This window comes from Ascaphus truei, chromosome 2 (genome assembly GCF_040206685.1).
Source record: "Ascaphus truei isolate aAscTru1 chromosome 2, aAscTru1.hap1, whole genome shotgun sequence".
In the NCBI taxonomy this organism is placed as follows: domain Eukaryota; kingdom Metazoa; phylum Chordata; class Amphibia; order Anura; family Ascaphidae; genus Ascaphus; species Ascaphus truei.
The window spans coordinates 289,531,635-289,558,127 of NC_134484.1; the positions used below are offsets into that span (position 1 = coordinate 289,531,635).

At 42.2% G+C, this 26,493-nt stretch overlaps 1 protein-coding gene across 6 annotated transcripts in view; it reads right to left on the bottom strand.

Annotated features, from left to right (window-relative positions):
- SACM1L (SAC1 like phosphatidylinositide phosphatase) overlaps positions 1 to 26,493 on the bottom strand; it is a 423,363-nt gene that overhangs the window by 74,990 nt on the left and 321,880 nt on the right. For 5 of the 6 annotated variants that reach the window (XR_012799181.1, XM_075586287.1, XM_075586285.1 and 2 more), the window contains 5 exons: positions 25,110 to 25,189; positions 24,694 to 24,792; positions 20,387 to 20,525; positions 19,704 to 19,773; positions 11,015 to 11,087 (listed from right to left, as the gene is read on the bottom strand). Coding sequence is in view for 5 of the 6 variants with exons in the window: in XM_075586287.1 (XP_075442402.1) it covers positions 11,015 to 11,087; positions 19,704 to 19,773; positions 20,387 to 20,525; positions 24,694 to 24,792; positions 25,110 to 25,189 (461 nt within the window). In the remaining variant the exon portion in view is untranslated. The remainder of the gene's footprint in view (positions 1 to 11,014; positions 11,088 to 19,703; positions 19,774 to 20,386; positions 20,526 to 24,693; positions 24,793 to 25,109; positions 25,190 to 26,493) is intronic. The other variant, XM_075586286.1, reaches the window with a different exon arrangement.

Consider the following 26,493-nt stretch of genomic DNA (forward strand, 5'->3'; position numbering starts at 1 on the left):
AGATTGACGGAAGTAGAGAGGGAGGCTATGGGCACTGATTTTTCTATCGAGAAAGTGTCTCAGGCCATCAAGGAACTCAAGTCCTCAAAGGCCCCGAGATGTTGCAGGCGTCTATTGTCATGGGAGAAGGGTTTTGGCCCGGTATTAAAGGCGTTACACCCCATTTGGCCATCCCCTGCTCTCACTTGGGAAGCAAGGGGTTAACTGGACTGCAGTCCAGTAATGTGTTTTTACCCTGCTTCAGCAACCAAATGTATATTCCCCTGTAAATGTGTATTGTTCCCATTCCAGTGTTTGCACCAACACATACACTGGGATTGATGCGGGAGGGAAAGGGTTAATGTTAATTCAGTGTTTATAGCCCTTTGTTCCATTTTCCCACCTTTTCAGGCTCCATTTTCAGCTCTCCATAGGTCGCCATTGCAGCCCAATGCAACCTTATGGAGACTCCGGCGATTTGGGCCCATTTCGGTAGAAGACCTGCAGGTGGCGCCCGAGAGGAGGAGCGGCGGTTTCCCATTGTAAGTCAATGGAGCCATTCATTTCAATGGGGATTCCTCGACGCCGACTTCCAGGAATGGGTTGGCAGCCATCCAAACCGCAAGAGCGGAAACAATGTCTAAAAGAGAGCTTTGGTCACTCCCCGGTCAAGTTCAAATACAATTGGCGTGAGAAACTTAGGTTCTAGGGCACCCAGAAATATAATTATTTTACCCCTAGACCCTAGGAACTCCCACACTCGACCACCACCGGGTCCGGGAATGAAGGACCCCCGTAAAGGGTCACGCTTGCCACGAGGAATCCAATGGCGGCGCCAGGCCCATGCATTTCCTATGGCGGCGCCGACCATATTCATTCCAATGGGGGAAAGCCGCGTGGCTTTAAAACGGCTAAGTCCAAAAAAGTAAAAAGGGTAAGCCCATATCTCCGGTTCTGTGAGTACCAGAGGGTTGGGATTTTGGTCGCATGTAGTCACTGTTCCGGCATGACTGCATGGCCATTTCCAGCCCTCTCCGATCAACCAGTATGGGCAAATGTAAAAAATTGTGATTTCCTATAGACTTCAATGGCGGAGTTGCTCCATTGAAAGCCTATAGCGGCAGAGTCCGTTGATTTCAATGGGAGAGTGAAAAGCAGAGATTTCTTTTAGCTATGGCGGAGAATCCTGTATTAAAGTTAATAGGGATTTTTAACTTGTTTTTTGTATCTCTGGTTCTGGGGGTCGTGAAAGGCTGAAACTTGGCCACTTTGGCAAAGGTCTTCCGGCATGAGGACCTGGCAAATTTCAGCCCGCTCAGACCCACAGAACGGATTATTTTAATATGCTTATATATTAAAAAATGAATAGTATTTTGGGTCTGGTATAAAAACTCAGAGCCCATATGGTATGTTAATGCTCAGGGGGAGACAAGTGGTCTACAATAAACCCCTGATCAAAGGCTCCCCCACTCTGCTTGTATATGCTATCACAAAGGAAAGCAGGACGTGGATACTTTATGATAAGTGTTGTGTTTCACACCTCGAGACAAAGTGTTTCCTGGCCAAAGCAGACATTCAGATGCATCTTGTGGGAGAAGGGCTAAGGAAATAAGCCCCCGATTAGATTAATATCCGCCCAGTGGGCAGGTATTACGTTGCCCCTCAAGTGAGGTGGCAAGGAGGGATTGGGTGCAGATAATTGTTCTCCAATGACTTGCACTCAATATCAGGGTATAGGAGTGAAACTCCATATAAACGAGTGTAAGCTCTATACCCAGTGTCTTCGTGTCTTTCGTGTCTTCGTTTTTACCAACTACTTGATGTCGTATTGCTGGATGAATTGCTAATCCTGTAACCGGATTACTTCATCACCCCAACCCGTGCTAATCCGGGTCTGTTATTTGTATATCTTGTGTGTTCACCTTCTTTAAGGAATAAACTATATTTATTATATCTAAGTCGTGTTCAATTCAACCCAGATATTTTGGTGTATATTATACCCTGTCACTAGCTACCGTGACATCTATATCATTAATTCATAAACCCGGTAAGGATCCGCTGAATTGCAAAAGTTATAGGCCCATATCCCTAATTAATACCGATATTAAAATATATGCTAAATTATTGGCCAATAGATTATGTCTAATCCTACCCAGACTTATACACCCAGATCAGGTCAGATTCATTAAGGGAAGACAAGCAGCGAACAATACCCGGCGATTTATTGATCTGGTAGAATTAGCTAATACAAACAACACACAAAGTATGCTTTTAAGTCTGGATCCCGAAAAGGCTTTTGATAGGATAGACTGGCCGTACCTGAGGGAGACGCTTGCGGCATTTGGCTTTGGGGATCGGGTGAGTGGGGCGATTCTATCGCTATACTCAGGACCTACCGCCAGGGTGATACATCAGGGCTTCCCGTCACTTCCCTTTCAAATTAAAAGCGGCCCGAGACCGGGATGCCCGCTATTCCCTCTTCTGTTCGCCCTCTGTATTGAACCACTGGCGGCGCAAATTAGAGGAAAACCGGACATCTCAGGGTTAAACGCATATTCTCAATCACATAAAGCGGCCCTGTACGCAGATAACATCCTTTTAATTATTTCAAAACCTCTCACATCCCTCCCAAACCTCTTAGACTTATTAAACAGATTCTCGGACATTTCAGGATTCAAAATAAATCAATCTAAATCTGAAGCCCTCAACATCAATCTCCCTAGACATGTAGAGAAGCTGATACAATTAAACTTTAAATTCAATTGGCAACAGAAATACATAAAATATCTCGGAGTCTATATAACCAAAGACTCCAAAGACATCTATAATGCAAATTATCCCAATCTAATTCGGACATTGATATCTGACCTACATAAGTGGTCTTCCATACGGATATCCTGGATAGGTAGGATACATAGCGTCAAAATGAATCTACTCCCCCGTATCCTATACCTTTTCCAGACGTTACCAGTGCCACTCAAACTGAAAGATCTGCTCTCACTTCAGTCTGAAATCTCTACATTTATTTGGGGAGGGAAAAAACCGAGAGTTAACAAATTAAATATGAAAAGACCTGTCCTAGCGGGTGGCCTAGCAGTACCCTGCCTGCTTTCATACTACAAAGCGGCTCAATTAAGCCAAATTGTACAATGGCAATCCAATCCGCAACTGAAAAGATGGGTGGAGCTAGAGAGTGCTGCTTGTGCTCCATTAAAACTCAGCAGCTTGATTTGGCTACCTAAAACAGCGCGAAAATTTGCTGGCCGCTCTCCTCGATGACCAACTCGTTGTCTGTCTGGGAGGCTGCTAAAATCAAATACTCCCTCACAACAGGTAATTCCTCAATGTCCCCTATCTGGAACAATCCCAAGTTCGGTCCGGGCCTACTAGGGGGAGATGCGTCAATTTGGAAACCAAAAGTATTTATACGGATCAAAGACCTGGAGGGTTACAACAGAAAGATTAAAACATTTGACCACGTCCGGTTAGAAAAATATATACCCCATTCGGACTTTTTTAGATACCTCCAGCTCCGAGCATTCTACAATAAATTTGCCCCATATCCCCCCTTGACGACTTTTGAAAAGCTCTGTCTGGCAGAGACCGACACTAGGGGACTCAGATCACAGCTGTACGGAGAGGTGATCGATTCTGCAGGCTCTAGACAGCAACCATCGTCATTTAGGACCCAATGGGAGAAGGATTTGGGAGAGACCCTAGAAGATGAGGAATGGAATGCCATATACCTGGCTACAGCAAAAAGCTCCATATGCACCACACTAAAGGAGAACGCATATAAGGTTTTAATGCGGTGGTACCTCACCCCAATGACATTAGCCAAGTTCGTGCCGGGATCCTCCCCGCTGTGCCCTAGGCAGTGCGGGGGATCGGCTGACCTGTTATATGCTGTGGTCCTGCCCGCGGATCTCCCCAGTGTGGGAAGAAATTAGAAATTGGATACGGAGGATCTTTGACCTCACTATTCCCCCGGACCCATGGCTGTTCCTCTTGAACAGACCATTAACGGGTCTGTCCAAAGCACACAATAAATTAATAGCACATTTTGCAATAGCAACACAGAGCGAGATCGTAGCATTATGGAAACACCCCGATATTCCAAGCATCCCAAAGATTCGGAATCGAATGTGGTTTATCTGCCAGATGGAAAAGTTGACGAGTTTAGTTAACGACACTGGCACCAATTTCCTAAAAGTCTGTACACCTTGGTTAGCGCAGACAGATATCCCCGGGGTTGAGAGTAACACAATCTGGCTATGATAGATATAGATGCGTTCTCCTTTGGGAGCGGGAACCCATAGTAAGATGAGTATACAGGTACACAGGTAGGAACACCGCAGAGGTGATCTGTCTATGAAGATGTGAGACAAGAGACGATCTGTTACCCGGATTGATGCCCGCTCTATATCAACTCCCCACCCTACCTCTCCCTCCCCTCCCCCCCTTTTTTTTTTCTTTTTCCTTTTCGCTATAATTATTATTATTTCTATTCCATCCGGAATAACCCGGCTAAGTAGGGCCCGAAAGGTCGGGAATCCTCTTTTGAATTATATTTCTGTTTACAGCTGAGAATACTTTCAAGAATGCCTGTAATGTGTATTGTATCTCATGTTTGAAATATTCAATAAAATGTAAGTTATAAAAAAATAAATAAATAAGAGGAGGAGGTTATCAAACTTTCTGTACATTTTTTTGCACCCTTCATTTACTTACCACTTATATATGTGGTGAGCATATCAATAGAAGGAGTTAAGATTTATCTTGTTTACTGGATCTAATTACTGACCCAGAATTATGGATCTTACAGATACGGAAGAAAAACTGCCCCCCCTAGAGAGTTCCAACTACGCCTTTACATGCTCAGACAACACCACCAGATTAAGGAAAGCACACCTCGTGTTTGATAACGCACTTGATACAGATTGTGATGATGTAACAGATTTGAAACACCAATTCACTCGGTTTGAGAAGTTGGTTACTACTAGGATTCGATTATGGTGGGATATAGTGTTTATTGAAAACTATATTAAAGTTAAGCGGATACCGAGAGTACTTCGCATTAAAAAATCACCCACTTTTGGATTCCAAGATGACAACTTTGAAACAAATTGGAAACAAATATTGGATGAATGCTCACTTAAACTGATGGAACTGATTGTGACATTTAAATCTAAGGAGAAGCTATTAATTGAGAAGGACATTGAGGGTTTACAAATTAAGCTTCATGAATATACCGAGATGGAAGGTTTTTTAGAATTGGATGTGGCATTGGCTAAGAACATAAACTGGAAAAGGACATTATGTTAAAAAAGCAAACAAAATTTGAGAGGGACAAACAAGATTACATTAAAAAACAAATTTACATTTGGCAGAAGATTATCACTAATAGACGGACAAATTTTCCCTCTCAAACAAATAGTTCCACTCCTGCTAAGGGAAATAAAAAACCTCCCTCTCAAAAGTCTATTCTCAAGACTAAATCAAGTCACTTTACAACGAGTGGGGAATCTGACTTTTCAGACAACGAGATGTCTGGACATTCAGTGTCTTTTCAGAATTTAACTGACAGTGAGGAGAGGCCCCCTAAAAATTCCAAAAATCCTAAAGGGCCAAAATCACGCTCTGATTGGGGAAAGAAACCCGATGAAAGACGGGAAACCACACGGGGCCAGAGAACATCCTTCTTTTCCATGCCAAAAAACGGACGAGACGGGGCCAACGGAGAAAACCCAGGGGGGTCCTCATACAAGAGAAAGAAAGTCAACTAGGTAATGACCTACAGTAGGGGTTATTAATATATCAAATGTAGAGTTAAGTAATGAAGAACTGACCCTCCTTGGGAAAGGACTCAAGTTTGCCCCAGTTTCTAATTTCAATCCCTTTGACACGGTGGTGGACTTGCAGAAGTTCATTCGAAAATTAACCCTTAATAAATTTTATAAAAAGGGTATTTCTACTGTACCTAACCCTAATAATGATGATACTGGTATACCTGATGATGCTAGTATTGATATGTGTGACTCTGGTAATAATGTAGATGATGTCTTTATACCCAGGAATCGTCTTTCTTTCAGGGACTCCTGTCATGTACAGGACCTAGATGAGTTATTGCACGAACAAAATTCACAAATAGATACTCAAAATTTTCTAGGTAGAAAGGCCTCAGGCTTCAAGAGGAAGTCCAATTTCTATCCTTCTTTTGTTAAGGGTAATGCCATTACAACTTTTGAAAAAATGGTAGAAAGGGATATATCTATTCTCGCTAGAGGATACACATTCTCTGCTACACCTAAAAAGTCCCCTAACACTAATTTAACAGAGGGAGAAATAAAGGCCCTTAAAAATCTTAAAACTAATAAAAATTTAGTAATCAAAAATGCAGATAAGGGTGGGGCGGTGGTGGTGCAGCATAGGAGCGACTACCACAAGGAGGCTTTACGCCAACTTGGGGATACCCTCTCCTATGCTGTACTCCCCTCTGACCCCACCCTTTCATTTATGTCTGACTTGAGAGAACTCCTTAAGGAGGGCAAAATTATGGGTGTGCTGGATGCCAATGAGATGGACTTTTTGTATAACACCTTCCCCACCACGGCCGTGTTCCACCATCTCCCAAAGATCCATAAGACACTGGTCTCCCCTCCTGGGAGGCCTATTGTCTCTAGAATTGGATCTTTGGGAGATGGTCTGCCACGGTACATGGACCATTACCTACAGCCCCATGCAAGATCTCTACCTTCCAATATTTTGAATAGTGTAGATCTTATTAACCAAATTAAAGATGTTTCTTGGAAATCAAACTTTGTCTGGTTGCCTATTGACGTCACATCACTGTAAACTATAATTGAACATCACCTGGGGATGGCAGCATCACAACACTTTTTAGAACTTTCTGATTTATCACCTGCACAAGTCACTTTTATTTTAGACTCTATTCACTTTCTTTTAACACACAATTATTTTCTGTTTGATGGTGTTTACTACCTCCAGACACGTGTAACGACTATGGGTACCAGCTTTGCCCCATCCTATGTTAACTTGTTCATGGGATGGTGGGAGTCGTTCCACGTGTTTGGAGATAGAAACACCTTCAGGGATCATATTATTTTTTATCGACGTTTCATTGATGATCTTATTTTCATTTGGGAGGGTGATATCACTACACTTTTATTATTCATTGATTCACTAAATACCAATAATTACGGTCTTAAATTCACTTTCACTTATGATTATCAACATTTAAATTATCTGGATATTTTCCGGAAAGAGAATTCATGTAACACTTACCTTAGAGCGGATAGCTGCCACCCCAGGACCCTTATTAAGGGAATACCAAAAGGGCAGTTTATGAGGGTCAAACAAAACTGCTCTCAGGATGAGGACGTACATAGACAATCAGAGGAGTTGCATAAAAGATTTATCGCAAGGGTTTATAGGTCTGTGGACTTAATCCAAGCACGTGGGGAGGTGGATATTATGAATAGAGATCAATTACTCTGTAGGAAACCCAAGAAGGTCTCTAATTTTGAGAACCCATTGTTTATTACTACTTTTAGTTCACAATCTCAGGATATAAGATTGATCCTAGAAAAACATTGGGACATCTTATGCCTGGACCCTGTTATCGGGCAAGATTTACCACCCAACCCTAAAATTGTATACAGGTAGGCTAAAACCATCTCAAATTCTTTATCACCCAGTCTATTTTTATCTGACACAAGTAAACTTAAACAATTAACAAAAGGGTCATATATATGTGGCTCATGCAAAATATGCAACCTGATCATACCATCAAAAACATTTACAAGTACTGTCACTAAAGAGATTTTTCATATACAGAGTTTTATCAATTGCAAATCCTCATATGTTATCTACCTCTTAACCTGCGGCTGTGGCAAACAGTATGTGGGAAGGACTACGAGATTCCTTAAGATATGTGTAATGGAACACGTTAGACTTATTAACAAAAAGGATATTGTTCACCCGGTACCACTACATTGTACCCACTGCCCCAGGGGAGAGAGTAGATATCTTAAAGTTTGTGGAATTGAATATGTCCCTATCCATGCTAGAGGAGGGAATCGCATCAGGAGGCTGGATCAGAGGGAGGCCTACTGGATCTTCATGTTGAAAACCCTGGTCCCATGGGGTCTTAATACCGACTGGGACCTGGGACATTTTCTTTGATCCAGTGGCCATCCCTCTGCTCAGTCTTATCACCAGGTTACAGGTTATCAGTTTGGGTCACATTCATGTCATCTCGTGTATAGATATAGGAATTGTGGATTTTATATGTACATCTTCTGTAATGATGATTAATACTAGAGATTGAATCTGTGCAGACCCTCATTTGCGCTTTATGTTACAGTTTAAGAATATCAGTGGACAACGTAATGGTTCTTTATCCTGATAATATAAGTCTTCTTTCCATTCCACTCCTACCATGCACCCCAAAACTGGAACAACCTACCAGAGACTCTCACATCCACCACCAGTTTAAGTTCTTTCAAATCTAAGGCTGTCTCACACTTTAATCTGGTCTGTAACTGTTTCATACGCCCATAATATATATTTTCTTTAACTATGCACGCAATGTCTTGTATATAATGTATACCCTGTTCATTTATGTAACTGTATTTGTAACCATGTATTCTTTCTTTTACTCTGTGCCCAGGACATACTTGAAAACGAGAGGTAACTCTCAATGTATTACTTCCTGGTAAAATATTTTATAAATAAATAAATAAATCAATCAATATTATGTCTGTAGAGTGCCTTGTAGATCCCGAGCTGTGTATAACAACTCTTGATTAGACTGTCTTTTATGTTGTTTGCGACGACCAGAAGTTTTAATATTTACAAACATATTTGATGCGGTAAAATACCATCTGGAAGTATGGGATACTTGTTTTTAAATAGAGAATAAATTGAACTTTTCATTATCAAATCCAGAAATGGGAACTTAATGGTCATGGTATCAAACACTGCAGGGGCAGCCTGAGGTTAACCATTAATGTATTTTTTATATAATAAAACTGCAGTAATGTTTGTTTTTTCTTCCTTTTGCATAAAGGTTATTTTTAATGTAGTATAGTTACATTTAGAATTAGTCATTTTATTTTGGTCTTGATAAGGGAGTATGAATATATATTTGTGTAGCTTGGGTATAGTTAAACATTAGTTAGTTTGTTCACATAAGCTCATAAAGTGTAGTGTTTAGTAATGGGCTTATACAGTATGTTTATTAATTATTCCCATGTTTTTTATATTAAATATTATGTATATATGTCTTTATTTTTATGAGATATTCATGTGTATGTCTATTAGAAGACCGTTTTGCTGAAGTCATGATTCTCAGCATTTAGGAGTGTCAATGTTCAAGTCAGAGCCTACTGATAAAGTTACTATTGTTCATACTTGGCTCAAGCTGTTTGAGCATGCTGCTCCCTCATGTGGCCTATCAGAGGAGAGTGCAGCTTACTGACTGCACACCAGAGACATTTAGATAGGAGCTCAGTCTCAAAGTTTATCAATTGACACAAAGCATTGTGACCAATCAGAGTCAGTGCACGAAGGAGCTAGATACGGATTGGCTGGTGACTCGTGACGTCACTAAAATGGCGCGATTGAATCCTGTATTTAGATACAGGTTATTCATGTTTGTAATACACCTTGAGAAAGGGCACACGGACCGAAACACGTTGGTGTGGTGTTTTTTTTTGTTGCTCTCTGGGGATATGTTTGATCCTCTTATGGAATAAACCCTTTTAAAGTACTTGTGAGCCTCCTCCTGGTTTTTGGCAGTGCGCTGCCTATATCACAGGAAGTAGGGGGTCCCTGGACCTGAAAATCAATGCGCTTCAGTTCCAGAGACCCCCTGCTACATTTCTGTAATATTTAAAATTAAATAAAACCCCTGATTGCCTGTGAGAGGAGCGCAGTTAGAGAGACTGATTCAGTCTCTCCTACTGCGCGTCTTTTACAGACAGGCAAACCCCGGTAGGATTAACACAGCAGGGGCTCCTGCTGTGTTAATCTGTTTGGCTATTAGTCTGCCGTGGCAAATTTTGAAAGAATCTCGGGCAAATCTCGAAATTCATTTTGAGAAATGATCGGATAAACGGCGCTGCATCTGTATGTGCTGTTCTAACCATTACTCTGAAGCACTTGTCTTTGGTACTTGCCGTATAAGGTAATTACATGTTGAATAAACAATTTGTCTGAATTTTTATGATAGTTCAAGTAAACTGTAATGTTGTTGTTTCTGTTAACAAATATCCCATTAACCTTTTACCTGTACTAGCTTTAGAAAGCTAAATTCACTTGAACCAGGAACCCGTGGTCAAAGTGCAGACAAATTGGCACTTAGGATTTATTTTTTCTTACAAGCCTAAATCTTCAATGTTTAAAAGAAAACCGGTTAATATATATTTTTTTGCACATTCCATGTTCATTTTTTACTTATCTCATTTTAAAATGGTACTGAAAAAGGTTTACTCACTGTGCATGCAACCACCGTAAAACTACTTGTTAAATTACATTAGAAACCACTGGCAGTACAAAGTAAGTTTAAAACCCTAAGAGTTTAACTGTAGATTTCACGTCCTAAGTTCTTTGGACAGAATTATTTTCCAATTAGTAAACTTAAGTAACACAGAAAGCAACACGGAGGTGTGGGGCAAAATAAATAATAGAAGAATGAAGGTGTGTCAATGTTTTTGCTCTGCTCTGCATGAAGGCTAGTTTATTTGTAAGATGTAATGGGTTTATTGGGAGGCTGAGTAAATACATCCGTCAATGCACAACATTTTCTAGAAAGCACCAATATCAATTAAAATATATACTGTACTGCTGCTTTAAGCACCAAAAAATATTTTATACATTTCACTAGAATACCTATGATAAGACAGCACTGGAAATATACCCATTAGCTATTTAATTCACACTAGGGCAGTAGTCACTAAGTACAGTCAATAGTCATACTTCAAATCCCTTTAGCAAACATATTTGAACTTGCCTTGTGAAGTCTGTCTTTAAGGCACCTGTTCCGGCATACTGTTTGGCACAAGCATTTGCATTGTCAGCCCAAGCTGTAAAAAAAAAAAAACACAATTTGTTATAGCAGCAGTCCAAGCAGCCGTTTACCCCCCCCCCCCCAACACTTTAATATGTGCTTCAATACAATCCACACAATAAGTAATTAGCTAAGTTAACAATTTACCGACGAAGATTCGGCTCGGGGGTTCACTAAATGGTTGCAGAGGAGTATTCTGCAGTGTGATTTTGAAAATGGTTGCTATAGAAACAAAAAAGTATTGTTACATTATGTGATGGTAGGGGTAGCCTTCATAATAAAGGTGAAGCATGGCTGGCTGGCTGCCCCTGAAAACCATGTGTAATGGGCTATGAGTGTCAGCTCATGGGATCAGTGAACTGCCTTAATGTGTTCCCCTGTAACCATATTCCCTTAAACTATCCCCTGTGGGTTTATAAGCTACTGTATGGATGTCCTGTGTGGTTAGGGTCCCGCATAGGAAATAGCTGCAGGACTGGGACTTTGGGAACAGGAGTTTAAAGGTGGATGTTGGTGTACAAATAAGGTTAAAAACGGTGTGGTGGTTGCTGAACGGTTATACCGGGAGTACTGTTATTTTACCCGCAAATAGTGCATGATTTGCGGGTACACGTCTGTACATAAAGATGCTGCGTGTTTGGAGTGTTAATGCAATGCTATGCAAGATATTTGCCCTGCCAGCAAGTTCTACAATTGGGTTTTAAACCACAGTGCAGGAGCCTGTTTTAAGGCCTTGTTTTAGAACCCAAGTTTTAGAGCCCAAATTTTAGATTACAAGTTTTCAGTGTATTTAGATAGGTGTCCATTACTATGCAGACAGCCCCGGTAATGTAATTAGCCGGGGGGCTTACATGGCAATGGCGGATCAAAGGGACGGATGGGCTAGGTGTCGGGAAATCTGGCAGGCGGGGAAGGGCGGAGGAACAGCTTTGCGGATGGGCTCTCAGCGGGTGAGACCCTATGTTGTAGCCCGACTATGTGGAGCCTATCCAGCGGGCGGTAATGGTCTGGTCAAGGAAAGCCGTTGCCGATAAGGAGCTCGTAGGTGCGATTACCATTGGCCAGTTCATATTTCCCTCCTTGCCGGCAACCTGAGCCTAATCATGCTCCCCTCCTTTGATTGGGTAAAGCCAGACGAGCCCCTGACTCGTGATTGGCTGTTGTGTAGAATCCTATGCTCTGATTGGTCGTTAGTCCCTCTTCCATGTTAAATATAGACATCGCTGTCCTATGTAAGGGGACTGGCTGATCAGAGAACCAGAGCAACCTTGGGCTTGGTCCGGTGAAGCTATTGCGGGTTTTTCGAAAGTACTTTGCTCTGAATAGCAAAGCACTTGGCACGGAGTTGCCGGAGAAACCTGACCGAGCTGAGGACAAGTCCTGTAATTCGTGGCAAAATTTTGAGGAAGGTTTTCAGTTGTCCCCGGCTTCTTCCAGTGATTCGATCGGCGGGGCTCAGTTAAAGGGCGCCGCTTCCCTTACCTTCGTCGTTGCTCTGTTCCTCCCGCGCCCCTCGCGTGCCTAACGCAGAGGCGCGTGGACGCCGATCTCGGAGTGCCATTCACTTCCGCCCGGTGATCCCCGCTCCTGCTGCCAGGGCAGACGGCCGCGCACGCCAGCACCTCCTGGTAGCCGCTCCAGCCCTGGCTCTCAGGCGCGGACGCGTGCACACATATATATGGCCGCTCTTTGGACCAACCTCCTGGAATCCTCAGTGCCAGCCCTGCACCCAGCCCCGTCCTATAAGCGGTCCACTTACCTGTGACCTCACCTCCTGTCTTCTCATTGGCTCCTCACTGGTATTTAATTCAATCAGCCCTAGGCTGATTCCTGAGCATAGTTAGTTCCTAGTTGTGCTTGCTACAAGCCACTTTGTTGCATTCGTCTTGTCTCCTTATACTTAGATCCCAGCATTGTATCTGGACTCCTGACCTCTGGCATCCTTGGATTTGGCGCTCTCATCAGACTTCAACTCTCTCCTACCCACGACCCTGGCTTCGGACTCTGACTACTCTCGACTTCTCTAACCCTGATATGGCAAGTACATCCTGCGATCATACCCTCTCCTGCCCGGACCCGGCCTCCCACGACCTGCGCAACCCGAACCTGGCTTCACAGCTTAGGTCGGTGTTTTCATATCTCCACCTCAGCCTCGCGGTCCGGGCCTGGTTTGTGGTGAGCACCCATGACATTATGCTCAGCCAAACAAACCTGGACCCCGCTGAGGTGGGTCGACGCCTACAAAAACATGAGGGCCTATTCAAGTAAAGCAGAAAAGAGAAAAAGTTCCTCCTTGAATGCACTCGGATAAGCCAGTGATTGATAGTAATGAGTGTATTTAAAAACCTTTTAATCACAAGAGAAGGTTAAAAAAGGATTGTATAGAGGGGCATGGTATATATAATCCAAGGCCAGCCCCTAGTAGGCAAACCAACAGAATCGTCCTCGCTCGTGAGGAGATATAGATATAACAACACCTTAATGTGGAACTGTGTCGCTCAGATAATCCCCATTATTATAATACCAGATTTGAAGGCCCGTAAACCATATGGAGATCCTTTTGTCAATAATTCAATGAACCTAAAATTATATAGGTCATTGAAGCTAAGTCTGGAGGGGTAATTATCTTACGCCGAATGGACAGATGGTATATATCTGGGTGATGTCCCTAGTCCACTAAAGCGGTGTGTACAACAAATAAACGAAACATGGTGAAAACAATAACAACGCAACAAAGATGATCATCATAAAATCAATACTCAACCACCATGTACATGTAGTAGTGAGATGCGTAGCTGGATAGTGTGTGAGCTCTGCAAAGGGCAAGCACAAAGTGTGCTAACGAAGACGCCCTGAGGCACGGTTCAAGGACCGTATCCAGTTATAGCCAATAGATCAAATGGCTTCTTTAAATGTCACAAATGCACTGCATGCACCTCTTGTTCCTCTACAAAGACTTTTAATAACTGGAATGACACACGTAGTTTCAACATCCGTCAGTTTATTAATTGTAGAACCGTGGGCGTGGTCTATCAGATTGTCTGTGTCTGTAAGAAAAAATATATTGGAAAAACAAAAAGACAGTTGAGGCACAGAGTGCTTGAGCATCTAGGGGATATCCGTAATCATCGGGATACCCCTGTTGCTAACCACGTCCACAATCAACATCAAGGACTATCCTCAGTTATTCAATTTGTGGGTATTGAGGCCGTATTCAATCACAGCAGAGGAGGGGACTGGGACAACGAGATCCTACGACGGGAATCTCGTTGGATTTACACTCTGGGCACTTTAGTCCCTAGGGGACTAAACGAGGAATTTCTCTTTTCCCCGTTCATTTGACGTCCCTGCGACTTGCCAACCCTGCCCTATCCCACACACACCTATGAGTGTGTTAAACATCATCCAGCGATGTATCCTGTCTAACCCTATCTATGTTTTTGCCCTCTGAGGTGGGCGGCATCTTTGTACGCACCTTGACCACTCGCTTCCCCTCTGCTAATTTCTACCCTCCGTATGATACCCATGATTCCAATTAAAACCATCAGCGGGCAGAACTTTTTCTGCTACTGCAGTTGGGGGTGGGGCTACCTACCTCTTCCTTCTCCTTTACCCCATACCACATACCCCAAGCCATCACAACGTGTCATAACTAGGGGTACTGGACCCCCTATAACACTCTACTGTGGCAAACGTGTAGCTACTGTATCTATGTGGCATAGCCACTTTAAGGAGAACCACCTACCTCCTTTCCTTCCTTTTTCTATTTTACCCCGTGTCCTAAACTGTCACAATGTGTCATAGTTAGGGGTACTGGACCCCCTATCACACTCTTTTGGGGCAAGGATATAGCTACTGTATCTATGTGATACTGCCACTTTAAGGAGAACCACTAGGATAACATGACACAACCGTATTGGGGCTTCTGTTTATCTGCGTCCGCAGTATCCATATGGCACACATGACACTTTAATACCTTGGGGTGCATATGGACGATGACACTGCTCTATGGCTAACTACTAGGGTTAATAATACCCCCAGATATGTGCAGGTCATGATATGATTCACTAATTAGAGCCGGCTGCGAAGCAGACAGTGCAGCAGTTCAGGCAAGCAAGCGACGAAGGGGAGACACGCCCCCAACGGTCGCTGTGGCAACCACTAGCTACTTAAAGTGCACTTTGAGAGCGTGCACGTACCTTTGAGAAAGCGCGATCCCGCGCGAAACGTGCGTCAGGTGACTACGAGCGTGGTGACGTCACCGCACCCAAGATGGCGCCTCTGCGGCTGTAGCTGCCGCCTCGAGACCGGAACACCCCTCCCATGGTATCCTGCTGCCGTTCCCTTCTACCAACGATGGTGCAACGGCTTCTGAATGCACCCAGGAGCTAAGTAGCACCTTTATTAGGACTTAATATACTTTTTTGTCCTGATATTTTATTGTGCATTGCTACGTTTGCTATGTCTTCATTCTACCATAGCTACCATTCAGGTTACCAGCATAATATATGCACGAAAGAGAGGGGGGTGTAACCAGGGGTACTGTTCACTGACTATTATCAGCCCTAGCTGTGTATATATTATATTTACCCGCTCAGAGGGAGACTTAATATGATTTATGAATCAGTTTGTTCTTTACCCCGTGTACCTATCAGCCACTTATAACTATTAGGTCTGATTAGTGTTAATTACCGGACTCCAGAGAGGCTATTTGTGATTTTGACCTCTGCACTAAACATCAATTAGTATATAGAGGCTATAACTGGATACGGTCCTTGAACCGTGCCTCAGGGCGTCTTCGTTAGCACACTTTGTGCTTGCCCTTTGCAGAGCTCACACACTATCCAGCTACGCATCTCACTACTACATGTACATGGTGGTTGAGTATTCATTTTATGATGATCATCTTTGTTGCGTTGTTATTGTTTTCACCATGTTTCGTTTATTTGTTGTACACACCGCTTTAGTGGACTAGGGACATCACCCAGATATATACCATCTGTCCATTCGGCGTAAGATAATTACCCCTCCAGACTTAGCTTCAATGACCTATATCATTTTAGGTTCATTGAATTATTGACAAAAGGATCTCCATATGGTTTACGGGCCTTCAAATCTGGTATTATAATAATGGGGATTATCTGAGCGACACAGTTCCACATTAAGGTGTTGTTATATCTATATCTCCTCACGAGCGAGGACGATTCTGTTGGTTTGCCTACTAGGGGCTGGCCTTGGATTATATATACCATGCCCCTCTATACAATCCTTTTTTAACCTTCTCTTGTGATTAAAAAGTTTTTAAATACACTCATTACTATCAATCACTGGCTTATCCGAGTGCATTCAAGGAGGAACTTTTTCTCTTTTCTGCTTTAGTTATACCTTTTCCACCGGTATTTTGCTTGACACACTATTTACAACTCACTTTATACCTGCTGATGCGGGAGCATCCCTTACCCCTCCCTTCTCCCCCTCCCCATTCCTGGATTATCTGGCCTATTCAAGTAAGCAGAGGCTTGCCTCTTGCAGAATCAGGAGCGTATGGAACTGCTTCAACGCTCCCGAGGCACTATCTGCGACCAACTTAACACTCTCGTACCTCCTCCCATCCCTGCCGCGTCTGCGCCCCCTCCTCCACAGCCACTGGTTCCGACAGTAACCTCTGAACACCGCCTACCAACTCCCAATCGCTACGCAGGAGATCCTGCAGCCTTTTGCGGCTTCCTGGGGCAGTGCGTCATACAGTTTGAATTGCTACCCTCTAATTTTCCCTCTCCCCGCTCCAAGATGGCAATTATCATCTCCCTGCTTACCGATGACGGCCTGGCATGGGCCACACGTATTTGGGCGGAACATCCGGATCTAACCTCCGACCTGGATCGATTCTGCGGAGTGTTCCGTAAGGTGTTCGACACGCAAGGAAGGAGGGTAACTGCTGCTTCTTGTCTCCTCAATATACTACAGGGAAACCGTTCAGTGGCCCACTAAGCGCTCAAATTTCGTACCCTCGCGGCAGAGACGACTTGGAATGACGAGGCGCTGGCCGCCATCTTCTGGCAGGGTTTAACTGAATCCCTTAAAGATGAGCTGGCCGCTCTGGAACGTCCCACCGGATTGGAGGAGCTCATCGCTCTCTGTATTCGTATGGACCAGCGGCTACAGGAGCGGAGAACCGAGAGGGGAAAGCGCCTAAAAGGTATGCAACCGACTTCTGTTCCTCATACAGCCTGCGGGGATGTCGCCTCCTTATTGTAATGCTTGCGCGAGCCCACAAACAAGACATGACCCAGGCACTGAGGTGGGAAGGACTGTGCCACACACCCACAGTAGCGGGGGCGAGCCCAGAAGGTGGTTTGTAGCGTTGCTGGGTCTGAGTATGTAGAAAGGGTTAATCCAATACTTGCCGGGGTCCGTGGGTTGCAGAGGTACATGTAGTTGGAGTCCGTAAGCCTGTGGTCTGGGGTTGGAGAGGTACTCGTCGTCGTTATCCGTATGCCAGGGGTCAAGAGCCAGAGAGAATCCAAATGCAAAGCCAGGTCGGTACACGAGAGGTTAACTGCAGAGAACAAGACAAGACTGGGCTGGACAAGACAGGCACACGCAAAGGCTACACAAGGTTATGTTCAGCAAGGTATGACAGGAAGAGGAAGTTTCTAATAGGAGACAGGAACCAGTAGGAGAGGGGGCAGAGTGGAGGCGGAGCCTCTGCAGATGCAAAGGATAGGCTGCAGGAGACAAGGGCTCACAGCAATCTTGACTCGCAGCTGGGGCTCGTGGCGCGACGTCACGCGTGCACTGCACGCCACGCGCAGCAGAGGCGCGGCGTGACCGAGGGGGCGGAGCTAAGGTCTGTGACCTGGTAGAAGAGGAGCGGGTGCGCACGCGCTCTCTAAACAGAGCGGGGGTGCGCGCACCAGCGGGGGGCAGATCGGAGGCAGCAGCCGCTGCAGTACTGTTATGTAAAGAGGAGGAACCGCGCCGCAAGGGACGCAATCCCCGAATCCTCACACTTATCCGCTGAAGAACCCATGCAGCTGGGAGGTACTCGCCTGTCTCCGGCAGAGAATCAGCGCCGACGTCGCACAGGTCTTTGCCTCTATTGTGGAAACAACGGACACCTGGCAGTCGCCTGTCCATCTAGGCCGGGAAACGCCAAACCCCAGTGAGTATTGGGAGGACTACACTGGGCATTTTCACCTCTCCATCTTCTCCCAAAATGCCTTCGAAGGTACTCATTCTAGTCACATTAGCAGGAGACTTTGGAGACACCATCACAAAGGCCTTCTTGGATTCCGGCTCCGGCTGAAACTTCATCGATCAAGGTTTTGCAGGAAGGAATCGTATTACGCCGGTAACCAAGGATCGTTCCGTAGGCCTCGAAGCCATTGATGGTAGGCCTTTACAGACCACTTTCATATCCCTACAAGCCGTTCCTCTCCGTCTCAAGATGATCGGGGCCATTACGAATGGATACAGTTAGATGCCATCCACACGCCAGCGGTAGGTGTGATCCTCGGTCTCCCCTGGCTCCAGCTCCACAAACTATCCTATCCTACGTTCTATCAGCAGTCCTCCTGCCTTCTCATTGGCTCCTCACTGGTATTTAGTTCAATAACCCTAGGCTGATTGCTGAGCATAGTTTGTTCCTAGTTGTGCTTGCTACAAGCCACTTCGTTGCATTCGCTTGTCTCCTTGTACTTGGATCCCAGCATTGAATCCAGACTACTGACCTCTGGCAACCTTGGACTCGGCGCTCTCATCGAACTTCTACTCTACCCACGACCCTGGCTTCGGACTCTGACTACTCTCAACTTCTCTAACCCTGATACGGCAAGTACCTCCTACGATCCTACCCTCTCCTGCCCGGACCCGGCCTCCCACGACCACGAGCTGCGCAACCCGGACCCGGCTTTGCGGCCTAGGTCGGTGTTTTCATATCCCCACCTCAGCCTCGCGGTCCGGTCCTGGTTTGTGGTGGAAGTTAATGGAAGTGCCGGAGCAACCTGGCCAAGTGGAGGAGAAGCGCAGGGAGAAAGTTCTCGGGTCCATGTTCTGAGAATTGTACGAAGATGAAACTAGCAGGTAGAGCGCTGTGGCTCTCCTGAAAAGCGTACTGTGTGTTCCTGGATGTGGAGAGGACAGGGTAAGCCACCCTGAAGCAGGCCCCTGCACTTAGTTGAGGTTAGTAACTCCCCCCAGACGGTGTGTATTTACTGTATTTTGTCCATTTCTTGTGTGTCTGCGGGCTTGCTTGAATAAACCCAATTTATTTAATAATGTTGTCCTGCCTAGTGAATTGATCCCGGAAAGGTATAAAAGGTGTTAAAAGTACTGGTCCCCTGTGACACATTATAATACATTAAAAATGTACAGTAATTCAGAGTTGTTTACAAAAAGAAAAATGCTACAAGTATTTTCTCATAGTACAGAACTGATGTATTTAAAAAAAAAAAAAAAAGAAGTAGGCTATTGCTTGATCTGCAACGTTAAGCCAGCAATTCGAGTAATAATGAATACTGTAATTTGTACAAACAATCATATCTCATCTACTATTAAATGTAAAATATGTTAAATAGCTATAAAGAAAAAAGTTAAATTCCCAAATGAGACAATAATGCACAGGACATACCATTTTTGTAAACCTTTTCAAATTCTGCTTGCTCTTCAATTCTCTGTCCAACATGGAGGACACCTAGCCTCTAAAACAAGAAAAAAATAAGGGGACCAAAGTGATATTCTAGCATAGGTTTTACAAACATGAGAACAATTTGACCCAACCTAGTCTGAGCATTTTCCTCTATTGTAAAACCTCAGAACCCATTTGATCCTTGGCTTTACTTCATATTTAGCCTTATGTCTATCCCAAGCATTATTGAATTCCCTTTTTATACTCTTCCTGTACTTTGTTGAAACCATTTATTTATTATAAAGTTTCTCCTTACCTCCTTCATTTCGTCTTTCAAGCACACAAATTAAATGCAATTACATACTTTATTTCTGCTTGTTTCACCCTTCTGTTATTAGAAGTAATAATAATTACAAGTTTGATGATTTAAGAAGAAAAAAATGAAGTGATTGCAACTTGGAAGGTGTTTTCTATTAAACTGAAATTGAGGTACAGGCCGATTATTAATTTAGGGACTCCAACCACAAAATTCATATATTTTGCATATCTACTGACTAGTTAGATGGAGATTTCCTGTCGATTGTGCGTAAGTGTAGGAATAGTGCTGGTGGGTGGGTATATTCAAGGGTTCCACAACCTTACGTATCCTTCCTGAATAATAGCAGCATTAAATTAATCATTTATACCTGTAGCTGGACCTGGAGTGAACGACGTGCCAAAAGACTCTGGACAACGTTTGTACGATCCAGGCAGTCCATGCAATTGCTGCGGAAAATTCCATCCTGCGGCGTTACCACTTTGCCTTCAGAGTCTACCAGGAAATAGCTAATGCACAAAGTGAAAATGTACTTTAAAATATGCAGTCGCACATAGCAATCATGAAACTTCTAAATATCAATACTGTAAGTATGGATATAGGATAAATCTGAAAGTATCTGTCGTCTAAATCTGGCATAGGTTGAACTTGATTGACGGATGTCTTTTTTCAACCGCATCTACTATGTAACTATGTAATACCTCCACTACAATTTATAAACCAAGATCATTTTTCTTATCGATAAAGCCTAATAGTGAAAAGCACAATAAATATCACAGACTAGAAAACCAAGTCACGAAAGTTGATTTCAAATGTACTTAAACAAACTTTTTTTTTTGCTATTTACATTTTTAAATCAAAGTATATGATCAAGATAATAAACAAAACTAGCCGCAGACCAACTTAAGACCACCGTTAACATTAATGGTCTAATTGGATTAATCTGCTGGTTTCATTATTTTGTTTAAAAGGATTCAGGTTCCAATTACATCAGTTCACTTTGGTGCTACAGTATATGGGATTGCAGTTTTTACCCTTTAACAGCTGGTTATTTTGTAACCTTTAATGTTGAAAAAGGTTAATATATTTGTTATTATACAGTGTCTCAGCCACAATGGGAAACAAACCAGACCCCCCTCCCCCCCTAAAAAAAAACCCCCCACCTCACAGGGATTAAACCAACACTTTCAATCCTTGGAGAAGTCACTCACCTATGAACCTCAAAGGCAGACTCTCGAAATGTATACATAGACATTAGCGAAAAGGGAAACCCACTAGTTATCAAGGAGATGTGACACCTCCATGAACTAAATATGCTACATAGTGAGGTTCCCAAAAGGGCAGCTCCAATGGGATGCCACTAAACCACCAGTGATATTGTTACTGTATGTTCAGGGACAAATTGACCCCTAGAATGAAGGAATCCCCCTCTTAGATTCTGAGTCATAATTATTTTTGCAAAATCCACGACATTTGCGTTATTGGGAGCTCATTATCCTGCATCTGCTGGTCCCACTAGACAACCAGTGAATTTACAACGGTATGATAGAACCCTTTTTCTAAACCTCCCAGGTGCTCCGAATTAGAGTTCCGCCTATAGCTACATAGTACATGAGGTTGAAAAAAGACATACGTCCATCAAGTTCAACCTATGCTAAATTTAGACAACAAATACTTTATCCTATATCTATACTTCCTTATTGGTCCAGAGGAAGGCAAACAAAAAACCCCAGTGTCATATTATCCAATGATATCTCAAAAGGGGAAAAATAAATTCATTCCTGACAACCAAGAATTGGCAATCAGATTATTCCCTGGATCAACATTCTTCCCATGTTTACTTATTTGGTATATTTGTTATATCCCTGTATACCTTTCCTTTTTATAAAGATGTCCAACCTTTTTTTGAACAAAACTATTGTATCTGCCATCACAGTCTCCATGGGTAATGAATTCCACATTTTAACTGCCCTTACTGTAAAGAACTCTTTCTTTTGTTGCTGGTGAAATCTCCTTTCCTCCAACCTTAAGGGATGCCCCCGAGTCCTTTGTACTGCACATGGGATGAATAGTTATTTTGAAAGCTCCCTGTACTGTCCATGAATATAGTTGTATATAGTATCATATCCCTTCTTAGACGCCTCTTCTCTAATGTAAATACATCTAATCTAGCTAGCCTCTCCTCATAATTTAGATTGTCCATCCCCTTTATTGATTTGGTGGCTCTTCTCTGCACTCTCTCTAGTTCCATAATGTCTTTTCTAAGGAGTGGTGCCCAAAATTGTACTCCATAGTCAATGTGTGGTCTTACTAATGCTTTATAAAAGAGCATAATTATGTTTACTTCCCTTATATCCATTGCCCGTTTAATGCAAGATAAGATCTTGTTTGCCTTTGAAGCTACTGCATGACTTTGGGCACTATTGCTGTTTATTCTTGCTCCCCAAATGCATAACCTTACATGAATCTGTATTAAACCTCATCTGCCCTTTACCTGCCTACGTTTCCAGTCTTTCCAAGTCCTTCTGGAGAGAAATCGCATCCTGCTCTGATTCTACTACCTTACCTTGTTTGCCTTCCTCTGGATCAAGAAGTAAGTATAGATATAGAATAAAGTATCTGTTGTCTAAATTTAGCATAGGTTGAACTTGATGGACGTACGTCTTTTTTCAACCTCATCTACTATGTAACTATGTAACTATGTACACAATTTAGTATCATCAGCAAAGATGGAGACTTCACTCTCGATTCCAACCTCAAGGTCATTAATAAATATGTTAAAAAGCAGGGGTCCCCGTACCGATCCCTGAGGTACTCCACTCACGACTTTAGCCCAACCTGAAAAAGTTCCATTTATGACAACCCTCTGTTGTCTATCCTTCAACCAGTTTTCAATCCAGGTGCATATATTATTACCGAGTCCAATTTGCTTTATTTTGTACACCAACCTCGTGTTGAACTGTATCAAAAGACTTTGCAAAATCGAAGTAGACCACATCAACTGAATTATCCTGGTCTAAATTCCTACTTACCTCCTCAAAAAAAAAATAAGGTTAGTTTGGCAAGATCTATCCTTCATAAATCCATGCTGGCTATTACTAATAATTTTGTTTTCCATTAGGTATTCCTGAATATTATCCCGTATTAAACCTTCAAGTAGTTTCCCCACTATTGAAGTCAGGCTTACAGGTCTGTAATTCCCCAGTTGTGATCTAGCTCCCTTTTTTTTTACACCAATCTTGTGGTATTGAGCCTGTGGAAATTGAGTCCTTGAATATTAAATGTAATGGTTTGGCTATTATTAACTCCTTGAGAACACTTGGATGTATGCCATCGGGGCCAGGTGCATTATTAACTTAATTTTTTTCTTCAAGTCGCTTATGAACTTCTTCCTCAGTTAACAATTGTTCATTAATATGGAGGTTGTGGCTTCCTCCTATTTGTTCTTTCTTATTTTTTATTTTTTGTTTTTTTTTTTATTTTTTTTTTTTTTTTATGTGTTTGTCAGGACTACAATTGAAATTGTTCTTCCCTGGTAAACACAGAGGCACATAATTTGTTTAATACCCCTGCTTTTTCCTTATCTCCAATAATCTGCCTACCCATCTCACATTGAAATGGTCCTATATTTTCTTTTTTCATTATTAAGGTACTTAAAGAACTTTTTAGAGTTGATCTTATTTTCTATTGCAATCCTTTTCTCATTATCCATTTTTGCTAATTTGATTGCCCTTTTGCAATTTGTTACATTCCTTATAATTCTGATACGATGTCTACTATTCTGACTTAAAGAATCTAAACACCTTACTCTTCTTGTCCAATTCCTCCCCTACCTGATTATTTAGCCACATTGGTTTTGACTTATTTCTTTTATATTTATTACCAAGGTTATACACTGATAAGAGTGCTTTTCTAACAATGTTTTAAAGACTGTCCATTTATCTTCTACATTTTTTCCTGCAAAAACATCCCAATGTATTACTTGCAGATTAGACCTCAGTTTATTAAAATTTGCCTTTCTAAAGTTTAAGGTCTTTGTTGAACCCAAGTAGTCTGTTTTTTGATAATTTAATTGTTTAATTGTAAGTCTTTGTAATACTTGAAATGTTACTCTAAGATATTAAACCAGGTAGTCAAGCACACCAACATTAGATAAATCAAAAAGGTAATTTAATGACTAAAAATAGTCAGAACCACACCCAACGTTTCTGTGCATCATGCACCTTCATCAAGGATGCTTTACTACCTTGTTTATTGTATGCAATCTCTTGACCTGAGTTTTTGTGTCTTAGCACACATCTGCTGTTTTTTTCTAAATGCCTGGAGATCGTTCTAGGGGGCATCCAAAGTTGCTGGACTTTGCTCTGTTTTTTGTATATTCTGTATATTGTAAGACATTAACCACATCTGTTTTAGAAAAGATACATCCTGTTCAAATCCACAAAACATCAAAGCAGCAGCAACACTAATTCTGTAAACTAATTAATTTAATCCACACTAAAGTCTAATGTCACATGATTCCTAAACATTTCAGACATCTTATGATGCTCTCTTCTCTGAAGTGTCTGATGCTAAATAGCTATATCACGGATGTTTACTTTGCATCCCCTTGTAGCCCTATCCAACAGCATACATATTTAAGGTTTGCCAATCTGTTCCACTTGATTGATAAATTACCCAAAATCATCTTGAATTTCTGCTACTTGATTAACCAAAATCTGCAAGCGGTCCCAACGCATTCTACTGCATTCTTTATGGAAGTCAAATGCAATATATCTAGCAGTGGAGAAATGAAAGGGTGAGGAAGAAAATACAAGTCAAAACATTCCATAAGTAGAAGTGCAATACAGTACTACATTTGCCATTCTCAAACCCTGAGAGGCACTTGGAAATGACACCTCAACAAGAGGATGATTAGGCGGTTGAAGGAAAGGTATATATGTGCTGCTTTACATGTTTATCTGCTGTGATTTTTTTCTTAAACCGTAAGATAAGCATTTAACTAAGAACTAAAGTATGCAGCATAGCACGTAAAAAAAACCACTCGTAGCTGATTCAAATCTGCTATTATATAGGATGCTAAACATCATTACCGAACCATTCTATTTCCCAGGCAAGACACCATTTTTGCAAATGCCTGTTCCAGTGGCTTTTCTGAACCCTTCTGGTTAACCTGTAAAATATTAAAGAAAATACACTGTAAACAAAATCTACTTGATTTTAAAATATCCCTAACCTAACCCCTCCAGTGCCCTTGTGTCCTTCTGTGAACTTTTTAAGAGCTGGCTAGTCAGCATCCTGTATGTATGTAGGAGTAAATCTAACCATGAATCCAAAACAAGTAATACAAACTATAAATTTAAAAAAAAGATACATTAAATCAATCCTAAGAAGTGGTGTGTCTCTTCTCTTTCTATGTGTTAAATCCACAAACTATTGAATGCCATTATGTATTTGGTGGGTGTGGTATAAAAACACCTCCTAGAATCAAGAGAGGAATGCACCTCTTTCTCTTTGTTTTGATAAGATCATGGAAGTCCATTTACCACTGATCATGAACTCAGAATTACTAGGGTAACATCAAAAACCAATAGCAATTGATTTTCCATTCAGATTTGGATGTTTACCGCAATAAACTCATATTTTGACCTTCTCATACCTTCTTACATCATTAAGCATACAACATAATTGCCAAATAAGTACGATACATCGGAAAAATTGGAAAGGTGCGGTGCACCACCGAATCAAAATTAAGTGGAGATGGGTGAGTCATGGCAGGAAGGTACAAAAAAAATTGGACCACCTACACGTTTATCAAGGTGTAGGCCTGTGTGCTGCTGTATGGGTTTTAAAAGAGCCGCTCTAAACATTAAGATCCGTGATGCATGATGCAACCACAGTCACAGGTAAAAAAGCACAAAATATATATTTTTATGAACTATGAAACCAAGTATGTTGTTTACTTATTGACCTGTGGCTGTGGAAAGCAGTTTGTTGGCAGGATTATCAGATCTGTAAAGCAGAGAATTATGGAGCACCTACATCTGATCAAAAAGGGGACTTGAATCACCCAGTCTACAAACATCCTTCTACTTGCAGACAGGGAAGTGCAAACCTTTTCAGTTTGAAGGGTATAGAGAGCATATTAACCCTCCCTCCCCCCACCCCCCACATTTGGAAGATGCAATAGGATCAATTTGCTAGACCACAAAGGAATGTATTGGATATACACATTGAGAACTAGAATGCCACTGGTCGCAACACCGCTTGGGACTTGAGCAATTTTCGGTAGTAGCGGTTGTCTCAGGAACCCTGGTTAATGGGACAGTCCTTTTCTGTCCTATTTGCATACTCTTTTGATTAGTAATCTAGCAGAACCTCTTATTTCAGGGATTTTGTTCAATTAATCCACACTCACTAGTTACATATTTCCTTAAATTATTATTGTAGAAATAGTTTTGGAGCATTTGTTAATTT